At 61.1% G+C, this 20,486-nt stretch overlaps 15 protein-coding genes across 17 annotated transcripts; all 15 read right to left on the bottom strand.

Annotated features, from left to right (window-relative positions):
* Nucleotides 1-610: 610 nt before the first annotated feature.
* On the bottom strand, nucleotides 611-1,996 carry ABB37_06883 (hypothetical protein; the record flags this gene model as incomplete). Its single annotated transcript, XM_015805319.1, has 1 exon — nucleotides 611-1,996. The coding sequence occupies one exon, from the start codon at nucleotides 1,994-1,996 to the stop codon at nucleotides 611-613; it is 1,386 nt and encodes a 461-aa protein (XP_015655932.1).
* An 873-nt stretch (nucleotides 1,997-2,869) lies between these two features.
* On the bottom strand, nucleotides 2,870-3,321 carry ABB37_06882 (hypothetical protein; the record flags this gene model as incomplete). Of its 2 annotated transcripts, none has more annotated exons than XM_015805317.1 (1): nucleotides 2,870-3,321. In XM_015805317.1, exon 1 carries the CDS (start codon nucleotides 3,158-3,160, stop codon nucleotides 2,870-2,872), a length of 291 nt encoding a protein of 96 aa, XP_015655930.1. In that variant the 5' UTR covers nucleotides 3,161-3,321. The 2 variants fall into 2 exon arrangements, with proteins under 2 accessions (XP_015655930.1, XP_015655931.1); XM_015805318.1 differs by having other exon boundaries at nucleotides 2,870-3,172.
* Nucleotides 3,322-3,988: 667 nt separating this feature from the next.
* Nucleotides 3,989-4,469, bottom strand: ABB37_06881 (Microtubule associated protein-like protein; the record flags this gene model as incomplete). The annotated part of the gene is made up of 1 exon (XM_015805316.1): nucleotides 3,989-4,469. Exon 1 carries the CDS (start codon nucleotides 4,352-4,354, stop codon nucleotides 3,989-3,991), a length of 366 nt encoding a protein of 121 aa, XP_015655929.1. The 5' UTR covers nucleotides 4,355-4,469.
* A 704-nt stretch (nucleotides 4,470-5,173) lies between these two features.
* Nucleotides 5,174-5,347, bottom strand: ABB37_06880 (hypothetical protein; the record flags this gene model as incomplete). The annotated part of the gene is made up of 1 exon (XM_015805315.1): nucleotides 5,174-5,347. The coding sequence occupies one exon, from the start codon at nucleotides 5,345-5,347 to the stop codon at nucleotides 5,174-5,176; it is 174 nt and encodes a 57-aa protein (XP_015655928.1).
* Nucleotides 5,348-5,897: 550 nt separating this feature from the next.
* Nucleotides 5,898-6,378, bottom strand: ABB37_06879 (Microtubule associated protein-like protein; the record flags this gene model as incomplete). The annotated part of the gene is made up of 1 exon (XM_015805314.1): nucleotides 5,898-6,378. Exon 1 carries the CDS (start codon nucleotides 6,261-6,263, stop codon nucleotides 5,898-5,900), a length of 366 nt encoding a protein of 121 aa, XP_015655927.1. The 5' UTR covers nucleotides 6,264-6,378.
* A 704-nt stretch (nucleotides 6,379-7,082) lies between these two features.
* On the bottom strand, nucleotides 7,083-7,256 carry ABB37_06878 (hypothetical protein; the record flags this gene model as incomplete). Its single annotated transcript, XM_015805313.1, has 1 exon — nucleotides 7,083-7,256. One exon carries the CDS (start codon nucleotides 7,254-7,256, stop codon nucleotides 7,083-7,085), a length of 174 nt encoding a protein of 57 aa, XP_015655926.1.
* Nucleotides 7,257-7,806: 550 nt separating this feature from the next.
* On the bottom strand, nucleotides 7,807-8,530 carry ABB37_06877 (Microtubule associated protein-like protein; the record flags this gene model as incomplete). Its single annotated transcript, XM_015805312.1, has 1 exon — nucleotides 7,807-8,530. The coding sequence occupies exon 1, from the start codon at nucleotides 8,170-8,172 to the stop codon at nucleotides 7,807-7,809; it is 366 nt and encodes a 121-aa protein (XP_015655925.1). The 5' UTR covers nucleotides 8,173-8,530.
* Nucleotides 8,531-8,991: 461 nt separating this feature from the next.
* Nucleotides 8,992-9,165, bottom strand: ABB37_06876 (hypothetical protein; the record flags this gene model as incomplete). The annotated part of the gene is made up of 1 exon (XM_015805311.1): nucleotides 8,992-9,165. One exon carries the CDS (start codon nucleotides 9,163-9,165, stop codon nucleotides 8,992-8,994), a length of 174 nt encoding a protein of 57 aa, XP_015655924.1.
* A 550-nt stretch (nucleotides 9,166-9,715) lies between these two features.
* ABB37_06875 (Microtubule associated protein-like protein) lies at nucleotides 9,716-10,196 on the bottom strand (the record flags this gene model as incomplete). Its single annotated transcript, XM_015805310.1, has 1 exon — nucleotides 9,716-10,196. Exon 1 carries the CDS (start codon nucleotides 10,079-10,081, stop codon nucleotides 9,716-9,718), a length of 366 nt encoding a protein of 121 aa, XP_015655923.1. The 5' UTR covers nucleotides 10,082-10,196.
* A 1,146-nt stretch (nucleotides 10,197-11,342) lies between these two features.
* On the bottom strand, nucleotides 11,343-11,832 carry ABB37_06874 (microtubule associated protein-like protein; the record flags this gene model as incomplete). The annotated part of the gene is made up of 1 exon (XM_015805309.1): nucleotides 11,343-11,832. Exon 1 carries the CDS (start codon nucleotides 11,715-11,717, stop codon nucleotides 11,343-11,345), a length of 375 nt encoding a protein of 124 aa, XP_015655922.1. The 5' UTR covers nucleotides 11,718-11,832.
* Nucleotides 11,833-12,978: 1,146 nt separating this feature from the next.
* Nucleotides 12,979-13,468, bottom strand: ABB37_06873 (microtubule associated protein-like protein; the record flags this gene model as incomplete). 2 transcript variants are annotated; one of them, XM_015805307.1, is made up of 1 exon in its annotated part: nucleotides 12,979-13,468. In XM_015805307.1, the coding sequence occupies exon 1, from the start codon at nucleotides 13,351-13,353 to the stop codon at nucleotides 12,979-12,981; it is 375 nt and encodes a 124-aa protein (XP_015655920.1). In that variant the 5' UTR covers nucleotides 13,354-13,468. The 2 variants fall into 2 exon arrangements, with proteins under 2 accessions (XP_015655920.1, XP_015655921.1); XM_015805308.1 differs by having other exon boundaries at nucleotides 12,979-13,449.
* A 1,146-nt stretch (nucleotides 13,469-14,614) lies between these two features.
* ABB37_06872 (microtubule associated protein-like protein) lies at nucleotides 14,615-15,136 on the bottom strand (the record flags this gene model as incomplete). The annotated part of the gene is made up of 1 exon (XM_015805306.1): nucleotides 14,615-15,136. Exon 1 carries the CDS (start codon nucleotides 14,987-14,989, stop codon nucleotides 14,615-14,617), a length of 375 nt encoding a protein of 124 aa, XP_015655919.1. The 5' UTR covers nucleotides 14,990-15,136.
* Nucleotides 15,137-16,075: 939 nt separating this feature from the next.
* ABB37_06871 (Microtubule associated protein-like protein) lies at nucleotides 16,076-16,636 on the bottom strand (the record flags this gene model as incomplete). The annotated part of the gene is made up of 1 exon (XM_015805305.1): nucleotides 16,076-16,636. The coding sequence occupies exon 1, from the start codon at nucleotides 16,487-16,489 to the stop codon at nucleotides 16,076-16,078; it is 414 nt and encodes a 137-aa protein (XP_015655918.1). The 5' UTR covers nucleotides 16,490-16,636.
* A 939-nt stretch (nucleotides 16,637-17,575) lies between these two features.
* Nucleotides 17,576-18,136, bottom strand: ABB37_06870 (Microtubule associated protein-like protein; the record flags this gene model as incomplete). Its single annotated transcript, XM_015805304.1, has 1 exon — nucleotides 17,576-18,136. Exon 1 carries the CDS (start codon nucleotides 17,987-17,989, stop codon nucleotides 17,576-17,578), a length of 414 nt encoding a protein of 137 aa, XP_015655917.1. The 5' UTR covers nucleotides 17,990-18,136.
* Nucleotides 18,137-19,075: 939 nt separating this feature from the next.
* Nucleotides 19,076-19,636, bottom strand: ABB37_06869 (Microtubule associated protein-like protein; the record flags this gene model as incomplete). Its single annotated transcript, XM_015805303.1, has 1 exon — nucleotides 19,076-19,636. Exon 1 carries the CDS (start codon nucleotides 19,487-19,489, stop codon nucleotides 19,076-19,078), a length of 414 nt encoding a protein of 137 aa, XP_015655916.1. The 5' UTR covers nucleotides 19,490-19,636.
* Between the last annotated feature and the right edge of the window lie 850 nt (nucleotides 19,637-20,486).

The raw sequence follows: 20,486 nt of genomic DNA, 5'->3' as shown, positions 1-20,486 counted from the left end.
TACTCCCTGTGTGCCTTGAAGGAGATATCGCTTTGGCACTTTCTTCGGACACGTTTTTTTTTTGCTTTGTTTTGTTATTGTTTTACGATCTGTGTTGTCGTGGCGCAAAAGAGACATGAGAGGAGACACGAGGCAGCGAAGGTGGTGGAATAAATGAGAAACAAAAAACGACGTAGTGCATCCCCGCAAGCTCCAGGCATGTCGGCAGCGCTCGGAAAGCCAGCGGTGGAACTGACGACACACACACACACACAGGGCGATACCGCTGTGCTCTGAACGCACACGCACACACACACATTGAGTTTGCGTTGTCCTTTCAAGTTTTCTCGTCCCCTTCTCTACGGTACCGGAGGCGGAAAGCATCACCTCAACGCCCTCGATACTGTACCGGCGCGTGGGCAGTACGCCGCGGCAACAAATAATAGCAGTAATAATAATCCAGAAGGCGCTTTGATGTGAAGCTGCGTGAACGCACTCAACGGACGGTCCCACCGCCGATACGTCAACCCGTGGCGGCGCGACAGACAACCAACCACGGGAAATACAGAAAAAACACAAGGCAGCAACGAAGGGCAGGTGCTGCAGGGCACTGTAGGAGGCCCCAGGCAGCCTACGTTCCGGCCGATATCCGGGCGAAGGAGCCGTCTGCGTCAACTCGAAACACGATCCACGGGGCCCCCACGCAGTGTTTCTGCTCCTCCCCCGAGAACGAAATATCGCGTTGACAAAAGTAAATCACCTCGGCGTACGGCGGCGCCCCCTCTGCTGCTGCCGCGCCCGTCACCGCCACCCGCTCTACCAACACCATCGACTGCACCCGGGTGCCGTAACCGCCCAGTGGTGTCTTGAGAACGCTGGCCTGCAGATGCATCTCCAACAGCGCAGCGCCACCGTCACTGAGGTGCAGGGGCGCTGAGGGCGATGACGAGGTCGATGCAGCGGATTGATCGCGGCCGAAGAACTCTTGCATCTCCACTGCGCTGAAACCCAACAGTGGATTGGTCGAGTGAATCGTGGTGTTGAGGGCCGCCGCTGCTGCTGCGGCCGCAGGTGCATCTGCTGTCTCTCCGTTTTTCATCATCTGCGCTATATCGAAATGATGGCGGTCGCACAGGCACGCGTCCGCCAGCTTCGTGGCCACGTCCGTCACCGAGTACGCAGCCGCCGCGCTCTCCGACAGCGGCATCACCACCTCTTGAAGCGCCGACTCGAAGCGCTCGCGCAGACGTGCGCTGATGGGCTCCCCGAGCGTGTTGTCCAGGAAGCTGTTTTGTAGGACGTGCACCTCGCCCGGTGTCACAGGGCACCTGTACTGTGCGCCGTAACGGTTGGTGGTGTACGCAACAGCCGGGGAAGACGGCGAGGATGACGAGGTCGCAGACACCGTGCGCAACGTGTCGGAGGTGAGGAGGTTGTAGCCGGCATAAAACGGCGGCGTCAACGGGCTATGTGGTGGACAAGGAAAGGAGTCGCCTGCTGTTTCACGCGGGAGTTCACCGTCCAGCAGAAAGTCCTTCACGATGGTGCCGCGCGAGGAGGGTGGGTCGTACGATAAGGTCTTCGCGTCGGGCCGCGCCGGATCGCGCAGCTCGGGACGTACCGGGACCACCGTTGTGTAGTCGCGTATGTGGGAGAGCGGTGCGGCGCCGCGCCAGTCCCCCGTCACTTGATGTGACCTCTGCGGCGTTTCTTTGGTCGCACCCTTGTCTGAGGTGCGTGCCGGGGCAGCCGCGTCGCTGATGCTGGTGTCGTCGCTGCCGCGCGTAAGCGGGGCCGCCGCGGCACGACGGCAGTTGGTCAAGATGGCGAAGCGACCGCTGCGTGGCTCGATGCCCATCCACGACCCGCCGGCCAGCTGATCGATGGCCCATATCAAGCCGGTGCGAACGTCGTAGCGGAGGTGGCGGGTACCACGCCCGAGCTGCTCGTCGCGGTTACCGATCAAAATAAAGGGGAAGCGCTCGCAGAAGCGCGACGCGAAGACGAGGATACACATAGGGCCTAAAGCAGCAAACGTGAGCACAAAAAATATGAAACACACCGTAGTAATTGTATGAATACAGAGAGCGATGACAGTCTTCAATGCGAGAATGAATAGATGGGTGTGAAGGTAGCGAACACATCACCGGGTATTCCGGTCACGGCAACGCTTGGACCTTCCTCAACAGCGCAGGGGTGAACGCGGTGCCACACAGCAATGCACAGCGTCAGCGCGGTTCGAACAACAACAACAACAAAGAGGGCGAGGAACAGGAGAGGGAGTGAAGCAAAAGAACGCTAACCAAGTAAAGCGGTGACAGAGCCGCCGCCGAGGTAACGCAGCAAACAACAACCCTAACAGCAAGAGATACGCCCCGCCCACAAGAGCCGTCGCGTGCTGCACTTCGCAGGGCCTGCGATGGCTGCGCACAGCAGGAGCCCCACTCGCGCTTGTACCGCGACGGAACACGCGTGCACCCCGCCTTCCAGGAAAGAAAAGAAAAACAACGAGACGAGCTGGAAAACAACAAAGTAAGAAAAAAAAAGGTCGTGCGTGTGAGTTCACTTCTCACGTTTGGGGTCTGGGTTGACCGTTGTGATGTGCGTGCCCCCCGAAAAAGATTCTGTGGAACGTGAAGGAACACAATCGCAAACACCAGCGAGAGGAGGAGAGAGGAAGGGGGAGGGGGGACCACAGCAGCGACAGGCACACTAACCGGAGCCCCCCCCCCCTGTCGTGTCTTTTTCGTGGGCTCCTCTCGCCCTCTTCACAGACGAAGAAATCCAGAGAAGAAAAAGGCGGCAGCTGATATCCACCACGCCGCTGCGTACACCCTCAAAAAGGTCTTCCTGCCATTGTCGCGCAACAGCGTACGATACGCGAGAGGTTTCACAACAGCCTTGGCGGCGCAGACGGCGAAGGCACCACCTTGAGGTACTGCGGGAACATCGGCGGTTCCTTGTCCCACCCCACTTGGGCTCGCAGCGCCGTGTACGTGTAACTGTACTCGGGGTTGCAGTAGACGAAGTACAGCAGAAACCCCACCACCGCAGCTCCGCGGAAGTACCCGTGATAGCGAAAGCGCGCCTCTCCTGGCGACATAGGGCGCGAAGGGGACAGGAGGTAGGACAGCCGCGTCGTGCGCTCCATCTCCTCCGTTTTGATGAAGTGCCGGCTCATGTCTGTTCGTCTACGGTGAGAGAAAGGATCAGAGAGAGAGAGAGAGGAAGAGGAGGAGGAGAAAACAAAAACCTTCGCGAGGTAGAGACGCGGGCGAGAGGATCTATAGCATTTGCTAACGACCGCACAGCAAGCTGCGTTCTTCACCCACCCACCCACCTGAGGAAGAACCCGTTGAGGTCGAATCACACCGAACAACGTTAGGGAGAGAGAGAGAGGTGCGGGAGGGGAGGGAGTGAGAGGGAGACGTGGATTCACGGGGCCACAGGGTCTGTCTGTGTGTGTGTGGATGGGTGGAGACGTGGTGGCCCGGCACAGGCGCCGGCCGGGCGTCGCGCACACAGCGGGTGCCCACTGCGGCGCCGCACGTTTGCGCATCGCAGTCACCGGCGGGTGGCGTGCCTGCGTGCGTGGCTGCTATCGGATCGTCGGTTGTTCGCTTCTTCCATGGACCACACTGGCGTGTGTGAGGCAGGACGCCCTATGGTCTTCACCGGGACGTGGTAGAGCATGAGTGCGCTGTCGCAACGCGCGCGTACTTAACACGCGGCGGTGCACACAAGTAATGAAAAGAAAGAAAGAGAGGGGAAAAGCTGTGCACATGAGGGGTAACAAAAGGAACAGCGACAAAGAAGAACGGAAGTATGACGGAGCTGCAGTACACGCATCCAACTCGGCATGGTACCGCAGCCGCGTTCGCGACGGGCTGCGATGAGCGCGCCGAGGTGGTGCTCGGGATGCAGTCGGCGGCGTGTGAAGCCGCACAGCGAATGAAAAAATAAGAAGCGCCTCAGCGCACCTTCGCCTACGTGCGGCGTGATCAGTCGATCATGGGTACACGACTGGTGAGGCAGTCCGGCAGGCACCCATGGCGGCCTCGGCGGTGTAGGTGACGTACAGCATGCCGTCGTCCGCCTGCTTGCACGCGTCGTGCAGCTCGCCAAGCGTCGTCGTCGGCGCAACGGCGCACTGCGCCACCGCAAGCGACACCGCCTTCCTCGCGTCGACGCCGTCGAGGCGGCGCACCGCGCTCGTCAGCTGCGCAACCGTCGCGTCGCGCGGCAGCACGCTGAAGTGCGCCTTGCCGCCCTGCGCGCTCTCCACCACAACGGGCACGTCGCAGCTCCCGGCGTTCAGGCTCGCGCGCTTCGCGATGCGCTCCTCCACGCGGGTCGACGACACGTAGGCGGACATGGCGGTATGGGGGAGGGTCGGGTAGGGTAGGGGTGGTGCTTGTGAGGCGAAACGGATGGCGGAGTGAGTGGGCTTGAGGGCGTGGGGCGAGGCTCTGTGTGGTTGTGTGTTAGCTGTGCAGGGGGGCGGGGCGGCGTCAGCAGCGGCCACGCAGACAAGAAGAGGAAGAGGGGGATGGAGGAAGAGGGAGGAGGGGGCGGAGCGAAGATCACAACAATGTGTTAATGCAGTGGAGCGCACCGCTAACAGTGCGGGGAGCCGTGGCCTATTCAGGTGCAGTCGGAAAAAAGAAGAAAAAGGAGAAAGGGATGCTGGCAGCCACCGGTGTCCTTCACCATCACGTGGAGGACACGACATGTCGCACTCACTGCGGTAAGCACACGCATTCCCCAGAGACACTCCCGGTGCTCGACGCGCACCGTGGCACGCGCAAGCACGGGTGCCCGACACCACGGAGGCGATCGTTCGGTTAGGCGCTTTTACCACTTGAAATATGCACAACAGTGAGAAGAGAGTAAAGAGCCAGAGCTCTGTCGACAAATGCGGAGCCAGAGTACACGCACCGGCGTGGTACATCAGCTGCAGCATCAGAGGACAGGCAAACGCATGGGCAGCAACGCGGAGCGCGTAATTAATCCAGAAGTTCACATCGCGTGCACCGTGCAAACGACACCGCGCAGCACCACAGGTGGTGTGTCCTTCCTCTGATGCCTCTTCACGACTTGAACGAATGACCCGGTGCGCATCTGCAGAGCGCAGTAACAGGACGACGCAGCAAAGCGCACAGTGGGAATAACGAAAAAAAAAAACAAGAGGCCTTCACGTATGCGAAAATAAGATCGATATGCACATGGTCACAGAATAGGAGAGAGCACGGAAAAGGAAACGACGCAGAAAGAGAAAAGAGATAAAGCAACGCGCACACCTCTGCGGCTGCGGCTGGTGAGTTGGCGTGGCAGAGCGAAGCACGCGAACGTGTGAAAGGAAGGGCATCACAGCGGAGCGAGTCCGCACCTTCCGCCAGGCGCGTCGTCCATGCGGAAGCACGGAGAAGCGACGCCGTCGATCAAAACAGACGACGGGCAGGTGCACCGCTCCGGTGGCAGGCGGTGACGCCGCCGTGGGAGCGTCCGACCGGCACCGCACCTCTCGAGCCAGCGCGCAGCAAAGAAGAGCCACTGCCCTTTCAGTGACACCTGCGGAGGGTGCTCGTCAGGCAGGCACACAACCCCGCACGCGTCAACGCGCTTCGTTGTTCCTTTTGTTACCCCTCATGTGCACAGCTTTTCCCCTCTCTTTCTTTCTTTTCATTACTTGTGTGCCCCGCCGCGTGTTAAGTACGCAAAGAAGAACGGAAGTATGACGGAGCTGCAGTACACGCATCCAACTCGGCATGGTACCGCAGCCGCGTTCGCGACGGGCTGCGATGAGCGCGCCGAGGTGGTGCTCGGGATGCAGTCGGCGGCGTGTGAAGCCGCACAGCGAATGAAAAAATAAGAAGCGCCTCAGCGCACCTTCGCCTACGTGCGGCGTGATCAGTCGATCATGGGTACACGACTGGTGAGGCAGTCCGGCAGGCACCCATGGCGGCCTCGGCGGTGTAGGTGACGTACAGCATGCCGTCGTCCGCCTGCTTGCACGCGTCGTGCAGCTCGCCAAGCGTCGTCGTCGGCGCAACGGCGCACTGCGCCACCGCAAGCGACACCGCCTTCCTCGCGTCGACGCCGTCGAGGCGGCGCACCGCGCTCGTCAGCTGCGCAACCGTCGCGTCGCGCGGCAGCACGCTGAAGTGCGCCTTGCCGCCCTGCGCGCTCTCCACCACAACGGGCACGTCGCAGCTCCCGGCGTTCAGGCTCGCGCGCTTCGCGATGCGCTCCTCCACGCGGGTCGACGACACGTAGGCGGACATGGCGGTATGGGGGAGGGTCGGGTAGGGTAGGGGTGGTGCTTGTGAGGCGAAACGGATGGCGGAGTGAGTGGGCTTGAGGGCGTGGGGCGAGGCTCTGTGTGGTTGTGTGTTAGCTGTGCAGGGGGGCGGGGCGGCGTCAGCAGCGGCCACGCAGACAAGAAGAGGAAGAGGGGGATGGAGGAAGAGGGAGGAGGGGGCGGAGCGAAGATCACAACAATGTGTTAATGCAGTGGAGCGCACCGCTAACAGTGCGGGGAGCCGTGGCCTATTCAGGTGCAGTCGGAAAAAAGAAGAAAAAGGAGAAAGGGATGCTGGCAGCCACCGGTGTCCTTCACCATCACGTGGAGGACACGACATGTCGCACTCACTGCGGTAAGCACACGCATTCCCCAGAGACACTCCCGGTGCTCGACGCGCACCGTGGCACGCGCAAGCACGGGTGCCCGACACCACGGAGGCGATCGTTCGGTTAGGCGCTTTTACCACTTGAAATATGCACAACAGTGAGAAGAGAGTAAAGAGCCAGAGCTCTGTCGACAAATGCGGAGCCAGAGTACACGCACCGGCGTGGTACATCAGCTGCAGCATCAGAGGACAGGCAAACGCATGGGCAGCAACGCGGAGCGCGTAATTAATCCAGAAGTTCACATCGCGTGCACCGTGCAAACGACACCGCGCAGCACCACAGGTGGTGTGTCCTTCCTCTGATGCCTCTTCACGACTTGAACGAATGACCCGGTGCGCATCTGCAGAGCGCAGTAACAGGACGACGCAGCAAAGCGCACAGTGGGAATAACGAAAAAAAAAAACAAGAGGCCTTCACGTATGCGAAAATAAGATCGATATGCACATGGTCACAGAATAGGAGAGAGCACGGAAAAGGAAACGACGCAGAAAGAGAAAAGAGATAAAGCAACGCGCACACCTCTGCGGCTGCGGCTGGTGAGTTGGCGTGGCAGAGCGAAGCACGCGAACGTGTGAAAGGAAGGGCATCACAGCGGAGCGAGTCCGCACCTTCCGCCAGGCGCGTCGTCCATGCGGAAGCACGGAGAAGCGACGCCGTCGATCAAAACAGACGACGGGCAGGTGCACCGCTCCGGTGGCAGGCGGTGACGCCGCCGTGGGAGCGTCCGACCGGCACCGCACCTCTCGAGCCAGCGCGCAGCAAAGAAGAGCCACTGCCCTTTCAGTGACACCTGCGGAGGGTGCTCGTCAGGCAGGCACACAACCCCGCACGCGTCAACGCGCTTCGTTGTTCCTTTTGTTACCCCTCATGTGCACAGCTTTTCCCCTCTCTTTCTTTCTTTTCATTACTTGTGTGCCCCGCCGCGTGTTAAGTACGCAAAGAAGAACGGAAGTATGACGGAGCTGCAGTACACGCATCCAACTCGGCATGGTACCGCAGCCGCGTTCGCGACGGGCTGCGATGAGCGCGCCGAGGTGGTGCTCGGGATGCAGTCGGCGGCGTGTGAAGCCGCACAGCGAATGAAAAAATAAGAAGCGCCTCAGCGCACCTTCGCCTACGTGCGGCGTGATCAGTCGATCATGGGTACACGACTGGTGAGGCAGTCCGGCAGGCACCCATGGCGGCCTCGGCGGTGTAGGTGACGTACAGCATGCCGTCGTCCGCCTGCTTGCACGCGTCGTGCAGCTCGCCAAGCGTCGTCGTCGGCGCAACGGCGCACTGCGCCACCGCAAGCGACACCGCCTTCCTCGCGTCGACGCCGTCGAGGCGGCGCACCGCGCTCGTCAGCTGCGCAACCGTCGCGTCGCGCGGCAGCACGCTGAAGTGCGCCTTGCCGCCCTGCGCGCTCTCCACCACAACGGGCACGTCGCAGCTCCCGGCGTTCAGGCTCGCGCGCTTCGCGATGCGCTCCTCCACGCGGGTCGACGACACGTAGGCGGACATGGCGGTATGGGGGAGGGTCGGGTAGGGTAGGGGTGGTGCTTGTGAGGCGAAACGGATGGCGGAGTGAGTGGGCTTGAGGGCGTGGGGCGAGGCTCTGTGTGGTTGTGTGTTAGCTGTGCAGGGGGGCGGGGCGGCGTCAGCAGCGGCCACGCAGACAAGAAGAGGAAGAGGGGGATGGAGGAAGAGGGAGGAGGGGGCGGAGCGAAGATCACAACAATGTGTTAATGCAGTGGAGCGCACCGCTAACAGTGCGGGGAGCCGTGGCCTATTCAGGTGCAGTCGGAAAAAAGAAGAAAAAGGAGAAAGGGATGCTGGCAGCCACCGGTGTCCTTCACCATCACGTGGAGGACACGACATGTCGCACTCACTGCGGTAAGCACACGCATTCCCCAGAGACACTCCCGGTGCTCGACGCGCACCGTGGCACGCGCAAGCACGGGTGCCCGACACCACGGAGGCGATCGTTCGGTTAGGCGCTTTTACCACTTGAAATATGCACAACAGTGAGAAGAGAGTAAAGAGCCAGAGCTCTGTCGACAAATGCGGAGCCAGAGTACACGCACCGGCGTGGTACATCAGCTGCAGCATCAGAGGACAGGCAAACGCATGGGCAGCAACGCGGAGCGCGTAATTAATCCAGAAGTTCACATCGCGTGCACCGTGCAAACGACACCGCGCAGCACCACAGGTGGTGTGTCCTTCCTCTGATGCCTCTTCACGACTTGAACGAATGACCCGGTGCGCATCTGCAGAGCGCAGTAACAGGACGACGCAGCAAAGCGCACAGTGGGAATAACGAAAAAAAAAAACAAGAGGCCTTCACGTATGCGAAAATAAGATCGATATGCACATGGTCACAGAATAGGAGAGAGCACGGAAAAGGAAACGACGCAGAAAGAGAAAAGAGATAAAGCAACGCGCACACCTCTGCGGCTGCGGCTGGTGAGTTGGCGTGGCAGAGCGAAGCACGCGAACGTGTGAAAGGAAGGGCATCACAGCGGAGCGAGTCCGCACCTTCCGCCAGGCGCGTCGTCCATGCGGAAGCACGGAGAAGCGACGCCGTCGATCAAAACAGACGACGGGCAGGTGCACCGCTCCGGTGGCAGGCGGTGACGCCGCCGTGGGAGCGTCCGACCGGCACCGCACCTCTCGAGCCAGCGCGCAGCAAAGAAGAGCCACTGCCCTTTCAGTGACACCTGCGGAGGGTGCTCGTCAGGCAGGCACACAACCCCGCACGCGTCAACGCGCTTCGTTGTTCCTTTTGTTACCCCTCATGTGCACAGCTTTTCCCCTCTCTTTCTTTCTTTTCATTACTTGTGTGCCCCGCCGCGTGTTAAGTACGCAAAGAAGAACGGAAGTATGACGGAGCTGCAGTACACGCATCCAACTCGGCATGGTACCGCAGCCGCGTTCGCGACGGGCTGCGATGAGCGCGCCGAGGTGGTGCTCGGGATGCAGTCGGCGGCGTGTGAAGCCGCACAGCGAATGAAAAAATAAGAAGCGCCTCAGCGCACCTTCGCCTACGTGCGGCGTGATCAGTCGATCATGGGTACACGACTGGTGAGGCAGTCCGGCAGGCACCCATGGCGGCCTCGGCGGTGTAGGTGACGTACAGCATGCCGTCGTCCGCCTGCTTGCACGCGTCGTGCAGCTCGCCAAGCGTCGTCGTCGGCGCAACGGCGCACTGCGCCACCGCAAGCGACACCGCCTTCCTCGCGTCGACGCCGTCGAGGCGGCGCACCGCGCTCGTCAGCTGCGCAACCGTCGCGTCGCGCGGCAGCACGCTGAAGTGCGCCTTGCCGCCCTGCGCGCTCTCCACCACAACGGGCACGTCGCAGCTCCCGGCGTTCAGGCTCGCGCGCTTCGCGATGCGCTCCTCCACGCGGGTCGACGACACGTAGGCGGACATGGCGGTATGGGGGAGGGTCGGGTAGGGTAGGGGTGGTGCTTGTGAGGCGAAACGGATGGCGGAGTGAGTGGGCTTGAGGGCGTGGGGCGAGGCTCTGTGTGGTTGTGTGTTAGCTGTGCAGGGGGGCGGGGCGGCGTCAGCAGCGGCCACGCAGACAAGAAGAGGAAGAGGGGGATGGAGGAAGAGGGAGGAGGGGGCGGAGCGAAGATCACAACAATGTGTTAATGCAGTGGAGCGCACCGCTAACAGTGCGGGGAGCCGTGGCCTATTCAGGTGCAGTCGGAAAAAAGAAGAAAAAGGAGAAAGGGATGCTGGCAGCCACCGGTGTCCTTCACCATCACGTGGAGGACACGACATGTCGCACTCACTGCGGTAAGCACACGCATTCCCCAGAGACACTCCCGGTGCTCGACGCGCACCGTGGCACGCGCAAGCACGGGTGCCCGACACCACGGAGGCGATCGTTCGGTTAGGCGCTTTTACCACTTGAAATATGCACAACAGTGAGAAGAGAGTAAAGAGCCAGAGCTCTGTCGACAAATGCGGAGCCAGAGTACACGCACCGGCGTGGTACATCAGCTGCAGCATCAGAGGACAGGCAAACGCATGGGCAGCAACGCGGAGCGCGTAATTAATCCAGAAGTTCACATCGCGTGCACCGTGCAAACGACACCGCGCAGCACCACAGGTGGTGTGTCCTTCCTCTGATGCCTCTTCACGACTTGAACGAATGACCCGGTGCGCATCTGCAGAGCGCAGTAACAGGACGACGCAGCAAAGCGCACAGTGGGAATAACGAAAAAAAAAAACAAGAGGCCTTCACGTATGCGAAAATAAGATCGATATGCACATGGTCACAGAATAGGAGAGAGCACGGAAAAGGAAACGACGCAGAAAGAGAAAAGAGATAAAGCAACGCGCACACCTCTGCGGCTGCGGCTGGTGAGTTGGCGTGGCAGAGCGAAGCACGCGAACGTGTGAAAGGAAGGGCATCACAGCGGAGCGAGTCCGCACCTTCCGCCAGGCGCGTCGTCCATGCGGAAGCACGGAGAAGCGACGCCGTCGATCAAAACAGACGACGGGCAGGTGCACCGCTCCGGTGGCAGGCGGTGACGCCGCCGTGGGAGCGTCCGACCGGCACCGCACCTCTCGAGCCAGCGCGCAGCAAAGAAGAGCCACTGCCCTTTCAGTGACACCTGCGGAGGGTGCTCGTCAGGCAGGCACACAACCCCGCACGCGTCAACGCGCTTTGCGACTCGCATTAGCAGTTATTTGCAGCAGTCATGCCGCACACGTTCACGGTGGCACCCATGGCGGCCTCGGCGGTGTAGGTGACGTACAGCATGCCGTCGTCCGCCTGCTTGCACGCGTCGTGCAGCTCGCCAAGCGTCGTCGTCGGCGCAACGGCGCACTGCGCCACCGCAAGCGACACCGCCTTCCTCGCGTCGACGCCGTCGAGGCGGCGCACCGCGCTCGTCAGCTGCGCAACCGTCGCGTCGCGCGGCAGCACGCTGAAGTGCGCCTTGCCGCCCTGCGCGCTCTCCACCACAACGGGCACGTCGCAGCTCCCGGCGTTCAGGCTCGCGCGCTTCGCGATGCGCTCCTCCACGCGGGTCGACGACACGTAGGCGGACATGGCGGTATGGGGGAGGGTCGGGTAGGGTAGGGGTGGTGCTTGTGAGGCGAAACGGATGGCGGAGTGAGTGGGCTTGAGGGCGTGGGGCGAGGCTCTGTGTGGTTGTGTGTTAGCTGTGCAGGGGGGCGGGGCGGCGTCAGCAGCGGCCACGCAGACAAGAAGAGGAAGAGGGGGATGGAGGAAGAGGGAGGAGGGGGCGGAGCGAAGATCACAACAATGTGTTAATGCAGTGGAGCGCACCGCTAACAGTGCGGGGAGCCGTGGCCTATTCAGGTGCAGTCGGAAAAAAGAAGAAAAAGGAGAAAGGGATGCTGGCAGCCACCGGTGTCCTTCACCATCACGTGGAGGACACGACATGTCGCACTCACTGCGGTAAGCACACGCATTCCCCAGAGACACTCCCGGTGCTCGACGCGCACCGTGGCACGCGCAAGCACGGGTGCCCGACACCACGGAGGCGATCGTTCGGTTAGGCGCTTTTACCACTTGAAATATGCACAACAGTGAGAAGAGAGTAAAGAGCCAGAGCTCTGTCGACAAATGCGGAGCCAGAGTACACGCACCGGCGTGGTACATCAGCTGCAGCATCAGAGGACAGGCAAACGCATGGGCAGCAACGCGGAGCGCGTAATTAATCCAGAAGTTCACATCGCGTGCACCGTGCAAACGACACCGCGCAGCACCACAGGTGGTGTGTCCTTCCTCTGATGCCTCTTCACGACTTGAACGAATGACCCGGTGCGCATCTGCAGAGCGCAGTAACAGGACGACGCAGCAAAGCGCACAGTGGGAATAACGAAAAAAAAAAACAAGAGGCCTTCACGTATGCGAAAATAAGATCGATATGCACATGGTCACAGAATAGGAGAGAGCACGGAAAAGGAAACGACGCAGAAAGAGAAAAGAGATAAAGCAACGCGCACACCTCTGCGGCTGCGGCTGGTGAGTTGGCGTGGCAGAGCGAAGCACGCGAACGTGTGAAAGGAAGGGCATCACAGCGGAGCGAGTCCGCACCTTCCGCCAGGCGCGTCGTCCATGCGGAAGCACGGAGAAGCGACGCCGTCGATCAAAACAGACGACGGGCAGGTGCACCGCTCCGGTGGCAGGCGGTGACGCCGCCGTGGGAGCGTCCGACCGGCACCGCACCTCTCGAGCCAGCGCGCAGCAAAGAAGAGCCACTGCCCTTTCAGTGACACCTGCGGAGGGTGCTCGTCAGGCAGGCACACAACCCCGCACGCGTCAACGCGCTTTGCGACTCGCATTAGCAGTTATTTGCAGCAGTCATGCCGCACACGTTCACGGTGGCACCCATGGCGGCCTCGGCGGTGTAGGTGACGTACAGCATGCCGTCGTCCGCCTGCTTGCACGCGTCGTGCAGCTCGCCAAGCGTCGTCGTCGGCGCAACGGCGCACTGCGCCACCGCAAGCGACACCGCCTTCCTCGCGTCGACGCCGTCGAGGCGGCGCACCGCGCTCGTCAGCTGCGCAACCGTCGCGTCGCGCGGCAGCACGCTGAAGTGCGCCTTGCCGCCCTGCGCGCTCTCCACCACAACGGGCACGTCGCAGCTCCCGGCGTTCAGGCTCGCGCGCTTCGCGATGCGCTCCTCCACGCGGGTCGACGACACGTAGGCGGACATGGCGGTATGGGGGAGGGTCGGGTAGGGTAGGGGTGGTGCTTGTGAGGCGAAACGGATGGCGGAGTGAGTGGGCTTGAGGGCGTGGGGCGAGGCTCTGTGTGGTTGTGTGTTAGCTGTGCAGGGGGGCGGGGCGGCGTCAGCAGCGGCCACGCAGACAAGAAGAGGAAGAGGGGGATGGAGGAAGAGGGAGGAGGGGGCGGAGCGAAGATCACAACAATGTGTTAATGCAGTGGAGCGCACCGCTAACAGTGCGGGGAGCCGTGGCCTATTCAGGTGCAGTCGGAAAAAAGAAGAAAAAGGAGAAAGGGATGCTGGCAGCCACCGGTGTCCTTCACCATCACGTGGAGGACACGACATGTCGCACTCACTGCGGTAAGCACACGCATTCCCCAGAGACACTCCCGGTGCTCGACGCGCACCGTGGCACGCGCAAGCACGGGTGCCCGACACCACGGAGGCGATCGTTCGGTTAGGCGCTTTTACCACTTGAAATATGCACAACAGTGAGAAGAGAGTAAAGAGCCAGAGCTCTGTCGACAAATGCGGAGCCAGAGTACACGCACCGGCGTGGTACATCAGCTGCAGCATCAGAGGACAGGCAAACGCATGGGCAGCAACGCGGAGCGCGTAATTAATCCAGAAGTTCACATCGCGTGCACCGTGCAAACGACACCGCGCAGCACCACAGGTGGTGTGTCCTTCCTCTGATGCCTCTTCACGACTTGAACGAATGACCCGGTGCGCATCTGCAGAGCGCAGTAACAGGACGACGCAGCAAAGCGCACAGTGGGAATAACGAAAAAAAAAAACAAGAGGCCTTCACGTATGCGAAAATAAGATCGATATGCACATGGTCACAGAATAGGAGAGAGCACGGAAAAGGAAACGACGCAGAAAGAGAAAAGAGATAAAGCAACGCGCACACCTCTGCGGCTGCGGCTGGTGAGTTGGCGTGGCAGAGCGAAGCACGCGAACGTGTGAAAGGAAGGGCATCACAGCGGAGCGAGTCCGCACCTTCCGCCAGGCGCGTCGTCCATGCGGAAGCACGGAGAAGCGACGCCGTCGATCAAAACAGACGACGGGCAGGTGCACCGCTCCGGTGGCAGGCGGTGACGCCGCCGTGGGAGCGTCCGACCGGCACCGCACCTCTCGAGCCAGCGCGCAGCAAAGAAGAGCCACTGCCCTTTCAGTGACACCTGCGGAGGGTGCTCGTCAGGCAGGCACACAACCCCGCACGCGTCAACGCGCTTTGCGACTCGCATTAGCAGTTATTTGCAGCAGTCATGCCGCACACGTTCACGGTGGCACCCATGGCGGCCTCGGCGGTGTAGGTGACGTACAGCATGCCGTCGTCCGCCTGCTTGCACGCGTCGTGCAGCTCGCCAAGCGTCGTCGTCGGCGCAACGGCGCACTGCGCCACCGCAAGCGACACCGCCTTCCTCGCGTCGACGCCGTCGAGGCGGCGCACCGCGCTCGTCAGCTGCGCAACCGTCGCGTCGCGCGGCAGCACGCTGAAGTGCGCCTTGCCGCCCTGCGCGCTCTCCACCACAACGGGCACGTCGCAGCTCCCGGCGTTCAGGCTCGCGCGCTTCGCGATGCGCTCCTCCACGCGGGTCGACGACACGTAGGCGGACATGGCGGTATGGGGGAGGGTCGGGTAGGGTAGGGGGGTCAGAGAAAGAGAGCTTGTAAGTGCGTTCGTGACTCGTTGGAGGTAGAGAGCGGTTTTTTGACGAGACAAAACTTCAGAAGAACGGCTGCAGTAGGCGAGCTGAGTGAAGCTGCCGCCGTACGCGGACGATGAAGGAGGAAGGGAGAGAGGGGGAGAGGGGGAGAGGGGAGAGAAGTATGAGGGCATCTGCCGCATAGAGGGAGCAGCGAGGCTCAGCACCGGAGAGCCTCTGGACGCAGCAGCACTGGCATAACGTCGTCCGTGCCTCAGCTGCGTTGCGCACTCAAAGCCTGCCTCTGCAAATCCAGTGGACCGGCGAGACGAAAAGTGGCGACGGCAAATTGGGTGGACGTCCCACGGGGAATTGCCGGCGTTCGAAGAGTGCCGTCGCGCAGCAGGAGGCCACCTATCGCAGTCGCGGTTTTGAAAGAAGCGATAAATAAACGATTATACACATGAGCTGAAAGAAAGCTGGAGAGGAACAAAAAAAAATAGTTAAAGAATGCGAGAGTGTGTTGCTGCTTTGTCCACGCAGCTACCCGTGTTTGGGCAATACGTGTGCAGATGTGAAACGACGCCGGACGTGCGGTTGTCGGGGAAAGAGGGATTGGTCACTGCAGGTGCGCAGCGGCAGGGGCAAACACGCCCGCACGTCCACTGCCAACACGGACCGAGTGAACAGAGAAGCAAATCACCTTCTCCGCGAAGAGAGCACTAAAAAGCGATCCTATATGATAAAAGCGTTTTCGTGCTGAAAGGCAAGAAAAGTAAAATAGCGAATGGGAGGGAGGCGGCAGCGATGCGGGCCAGCAGGGCCGCCGCTCTCTCGACCTTCGCAGCAGCCACGGCCAGCCGCACTCACGCGGCTGTCGCGTCTTGCCCATCTCGACCATCACCTCGGTGTGTGCGTGGTCAGTCAAAATAAACACATGGACCAGAGCGCACGCAGGGAGGTAAGAGGGAAGAGGGAGAGAGAGGTCAAAGGTCAGCACACAGCTGCGACAGGCGAACTGCAAATGCGGGTGCAGCGCCCTAACGTTGGAATGTGTCCTACGGCACGGAGGGAACCCTGCTCGCGTGCGTCTCGTCGCTTAGTTCCAGGTGGCGCCAAAGCACGGCGTCCACACGGCACCGCCCATGTTCTGCCTCGGCGGTGTAGGTGACGTACAGCATGCCGTCGTCCGCCTGCTTGCACGCGTCGTGCAGCTCGCCAAGCGTCGTCGTCGGCGCAACGGCGCACTGCGCCACCGCAAGCGACACCGCCTTCCTCGCGTCGACGCCGTCGAGGCGGCGCACCGCGCTCGTCAGCTGCGCAACCGTCGCGTCGCGCGGCAGCACGCTGAAGTGCGCCTTGCCGCCCTGCGCGCTCTCCACCACAACGGGCACGTCGCAGCTCCCGGCGTTCAGGCTCGCGCGCTTCGCGATGCGCTCCTCCACGCGGGTCGACGACACGTAGGCGGACATGGCGGTATGGGGGAGGGTCGGGTAGGGTAGGGGGGTCAGAGAAAGAGAGCTTGTAAGTGCGTTCGTGACTCGTTGGAGGTAGAGAGCGGTTTTTTGACGAGACAAAACTTCAGAAGAACGGCTGCAGTAGGCGAGCTGAGTGAAGCTGCCGCCGTACGCGGACGATGAAGGAGGAAGGGAGAGAGGGGGAGAGGGGGAGAGGGGAGAGAAGTATGAGGGCATCTGCCGCATAGAGGGAGCAGCGAGGCTCAGCACCGGAGAGCCTCTGGACGCAGCAGCACTGGCATAACGTCGTCCGTGCCTCAGCTGCGTTGCGCACTCAAAGCCTGCCTCTGCAAATCCAGTGGACCGGCGAGACGAAAAGTGGCGACGGCAAATTGGGTGGACGTCCCACGGGGAATTGCCGGCGTTCGAAGAGTGCCGTCGCGCAGCAGGAGGCCACCTATCGCAGTCGCGGTTTTGAAAGAAGCGATAAATAAACGATTATACACATGAGCTGAAAGAAAGCTGGAGAGGAACAAAAAAAAATAGTTAAAGAATGCGAGAGTGTGTTGCTGCTTTGTCCACGCAGCTACCCGTGTTTGGGCAATACGTGTGCAGATGTGAAACGACGCCGGACGTGCGGTTGTCGGGGAAAGAGGGATTGGTCACTGCAGGTGCGCAGCGGCAGGGGCAAACACGCCCGCACGTCCACTGCCAACACGGACCGAGTGAACAGAGAAGCAAATCACCTTCTCCGCGAAGAGAGCACTAAAAAGCGATCCTATATGATAAAAGCGTTTTCGTGCTGAAAGGCAAGAAAAGTAAAATAGCGAATGGGAGGGAGGCGGCAGCGATGCGGGCCAGCAGGGCCGCCGCTCTCTCGACCTTCGCAGCAGCCACGGCCAGCCGCACTCACGCGGCTGTCGCGTCTTGCCCATCTCGACCATCACCTCGGTGTGTGCGTGGTCAGTCAAAATAAACACATGGACCAGAGCGCACGCAGGGAGGTAAGAGGGAAGAGGGAGAGAGAGGTCAAAGGTCAGCACACAGCTGCGACAGGCGAACTGCAAATGCGGGTGCAGCGCCCTAACGTTGGAATGTGTCCTACGGCACGGAGGGAACCCTGCTCGCGTGCGTCTCGTCGCTTAGTTCCAGGTGGCGCCAAAGCACGGCGTCCACACGGCACCGCCCATGTTCTGCCTCGGCGGTGTAGGTGACGTACAGCATGCCGTCGTCCGCCTGCTTGCACGCGTCGTGCAGCTCGCCAAGCGTCGTCGTCGGCGCAACGGCGCACTGCGCCACCGCAAGCGACACCGCCTTCCTCGCGTCGACGCCGTCGAGGCGGCGCACCGCGCTCGTCAGCTGCGCAACCGTCGCGTCGCGCGGCAGCACGCTGAAGTGCGCCTTGCCGCCCTGCGCGCTCTCCACCACAACGGGCACGTCGCAGCTCCCGGCGTTCAGGCTCGCGCGCTTCGCGATGCGCTCCTCCACGCGGGTCGACGACACGTAGGCGGACATGGCGGTATGGGGGAGGGTCGGGTAGGGTAGGGGGGTCAGAGAAAGAGAGCTTGTAAGTGCGTTCGTGACTCGTTGGAGGTAGAGAGCGGTTTTTTGACGAGACAAAACTTCAGAAGAACGGCTGCAGTAGGCGAGCTGAGTGAAGCTGCCGCCGTACGCGGACGATGAAGGAGGAAGGGAGAGAGGGGGAGAGGGGGAGAGGGGAGAGAAGTATGAGGGCATCTGCCGCATAGAGGGAGCAGCGAGGCTCAGCACCGGAGAGCCTCTGGACGCAGCAGCACTGGCATAACGTCGTCCGTGCCTCAGCTGCGTTGCGCACTCAAAGCCTGCCTCTGCAAATCCAGTGGACCGGCGAGACGAAAAGTGGCGACGGCAAATTGGGTGGACGTCCCACGGGGAATTGCCGGCGTTCGAAGAGTGCCGTCGCGCAGCAGGAGGCCACCTATCGCAGTCGCGGTTTTGAAAGAAGCGATAAATAAACGATTATACACATGAGCTGAAAGAAAGCTGGAGAGGAACAAAAAAAAATAGTTAAAGAATGCGAGAGTGTGTTGCTGCTTTGTCCACGCAGCTACCCGTGTTTGGGCAATACGTGTGCAGATGTGAAACGACGCCGGACGTGCGGTTGTCGGGGAAAGAGGGATTGGTCACTGCAGGTGCGCAGCGGCAGGGGCAAACACGCCCGCACGTCCACTGCCAACACGGACCGAGTGAACAGAGAAGCAAATCACCTTCTCCGCGAAGAGAGCACTAAAAAGCGATCCTATATGATAAAAGCGTTTTCGTGCTGAAAGGCAAGAAAAGTAAAATAGCGAATGGGAGGGAGGCGGCAGCGATGCGGGCCAGCAGGGCCGCCGCTCTCTCGACCTTCGCAGCAGCCACGGCCAGCCGCACTCACGCGGCTGTCGCGTCTTGCCCATCTCGACCATCACCTCGGTGTGTGCGTGGTCAGTCAAAATAAACACATGGACCAGAGCGCACGCAGGGAGGTAAGAGGGAAGAGGGAGAGAGAGGTCAAAGGTCAGCACACAGCTGCGACAGGCGAACTGCAAATGCGGGTGCAGCGCCCTAACGTTGGAATGTGTCCTACGGCACGGAGGGAACCCTGCTCGCGTGCGTCTCGTCGCTTAGTTCCAGGTGGCGCCAAAGCACGGCGTCCACACGGCACCGCCCATGTTCTGCCTCGGCGGTGTAGGTGACGTACAGCATGCCGTCGTCCGCCTGCTTGCACGCGTCGTGCAGCTCGCCAAGCGTCGTCGTCGGCGCAACGGCGCACTGCGCCACCGCAAGCGACACCGCCTTCCTCGCGTCGACGCCGTCGAGGCGGCGCACCGCGCTCGTCAGCTGCGCAACCGTCGCGTCGCGCGGCAGCACGCTGAAGTGCGCCTTGCCGCCCTGCGCGCTCTCCACCACAACGGGCACGTCGCAGCTCCCGGCGTTCAGGCTCGCGCGCTTCGCGATGCGCTCCTCCACGCGGGTCGACGACACGTAGGCGGACATGGCGGTATGGGGGAGGGTCGGGTAGGGTAGGGGGGTCAGAGAAAGAGAGCTTGTAAGTGCGTTCGTGACTCGTTGGAGGTAGAGAGCGGTTTTTTGACGAGACAAAACTTCAGAAGAACGGCTGCAGTAGGCGAGCTGAGTGAAGCTGCCGCCGTACGCGGACGATGAAGGAGGAAGGGAGAGAGGGGGAGAGGGGGAGAGGGGAGAGAAGTATGAGGGCATCTGCCGCATAGAGGGAGCAGCGAGGCTCAGCACCGGAGAGCCTCTGGACGCAGCAGCACTGGCATAACGTCGTCCGTGCCTCAGCTGCGTTGCGCACTCAAAGCCTGCCTCTGCAAATCCAGTGGACCGGCGAGACGAAAAGTGGCGACGGCAAATTGGGTGGACGTCCCACGGGGAATTGCCGGCGTTCGAAGAGTGCCGTCGCGCAGCAGGAGGCCACCTATCGCAGTCGCGGTTTTGAAAGAAGCGATAAATAAACGATTATACACATGAGCTGAAAGAAAGCTGGAGAGGAACAAAAAAAAATAGTTAAAGAATGCGAGAGTGTGTTGCTGCTTTGTCCACGCAGCTACCCGTGTTTGGGCAATACGTGTGCAGATGTGAAACGACGCCGGACGTGCGGTTGTCGGGGAAAGAGGGATTGGTCACTGCAGGTGCGCAGCGGCAGGGGCAAACACGCCCGCACGTCCACTGCCAACACGGACCGAGTGAACAGAGAAGCAAATCACCTTCTCCGCGAAGAGAGCACTAAAAAGCGATCCTATATGATAAAAGCGTTTTCGTGCTGAAAGGCAAGAAAAGTAAAATAGCGAATGGGAGGGAGGCGGCAGCGATGCGGGCCAGCAGGGCCGCCGCTCTCTCGACCTTCGCAGCAGCCACGGCCAGCCGCACTCACGCGGCTGTCGCGTCTTGCCCATCTCGACCATCACCTCGGTGTGTGCGTGGTCAGTCAAAATAAACACATGGACCAGAGCGCACGCAGGGAGGTAAGAGG

The sequence above is a fragment of the Leptomonas pyrrhocoris genome, assembly GCF_001293395.1.
Source record: "Leptomonas pyrrhocoris isolate H10 chromosome Unknown, whole genome shotgun sequence".
Classification (NCBI taxonomy): domain Eukaryota; phylum Euglenozoa; class Kinetoplastea; order Trypanosomatida; family Trypanosomatidae; genus Leptomonas; species Leptomonas pyrrhocoris.
The sequence above is the reverse complement of the archived record's forward strand: the minus strand, read 5'-3'. Positions and strand labels throughout refer to the sequence as shown.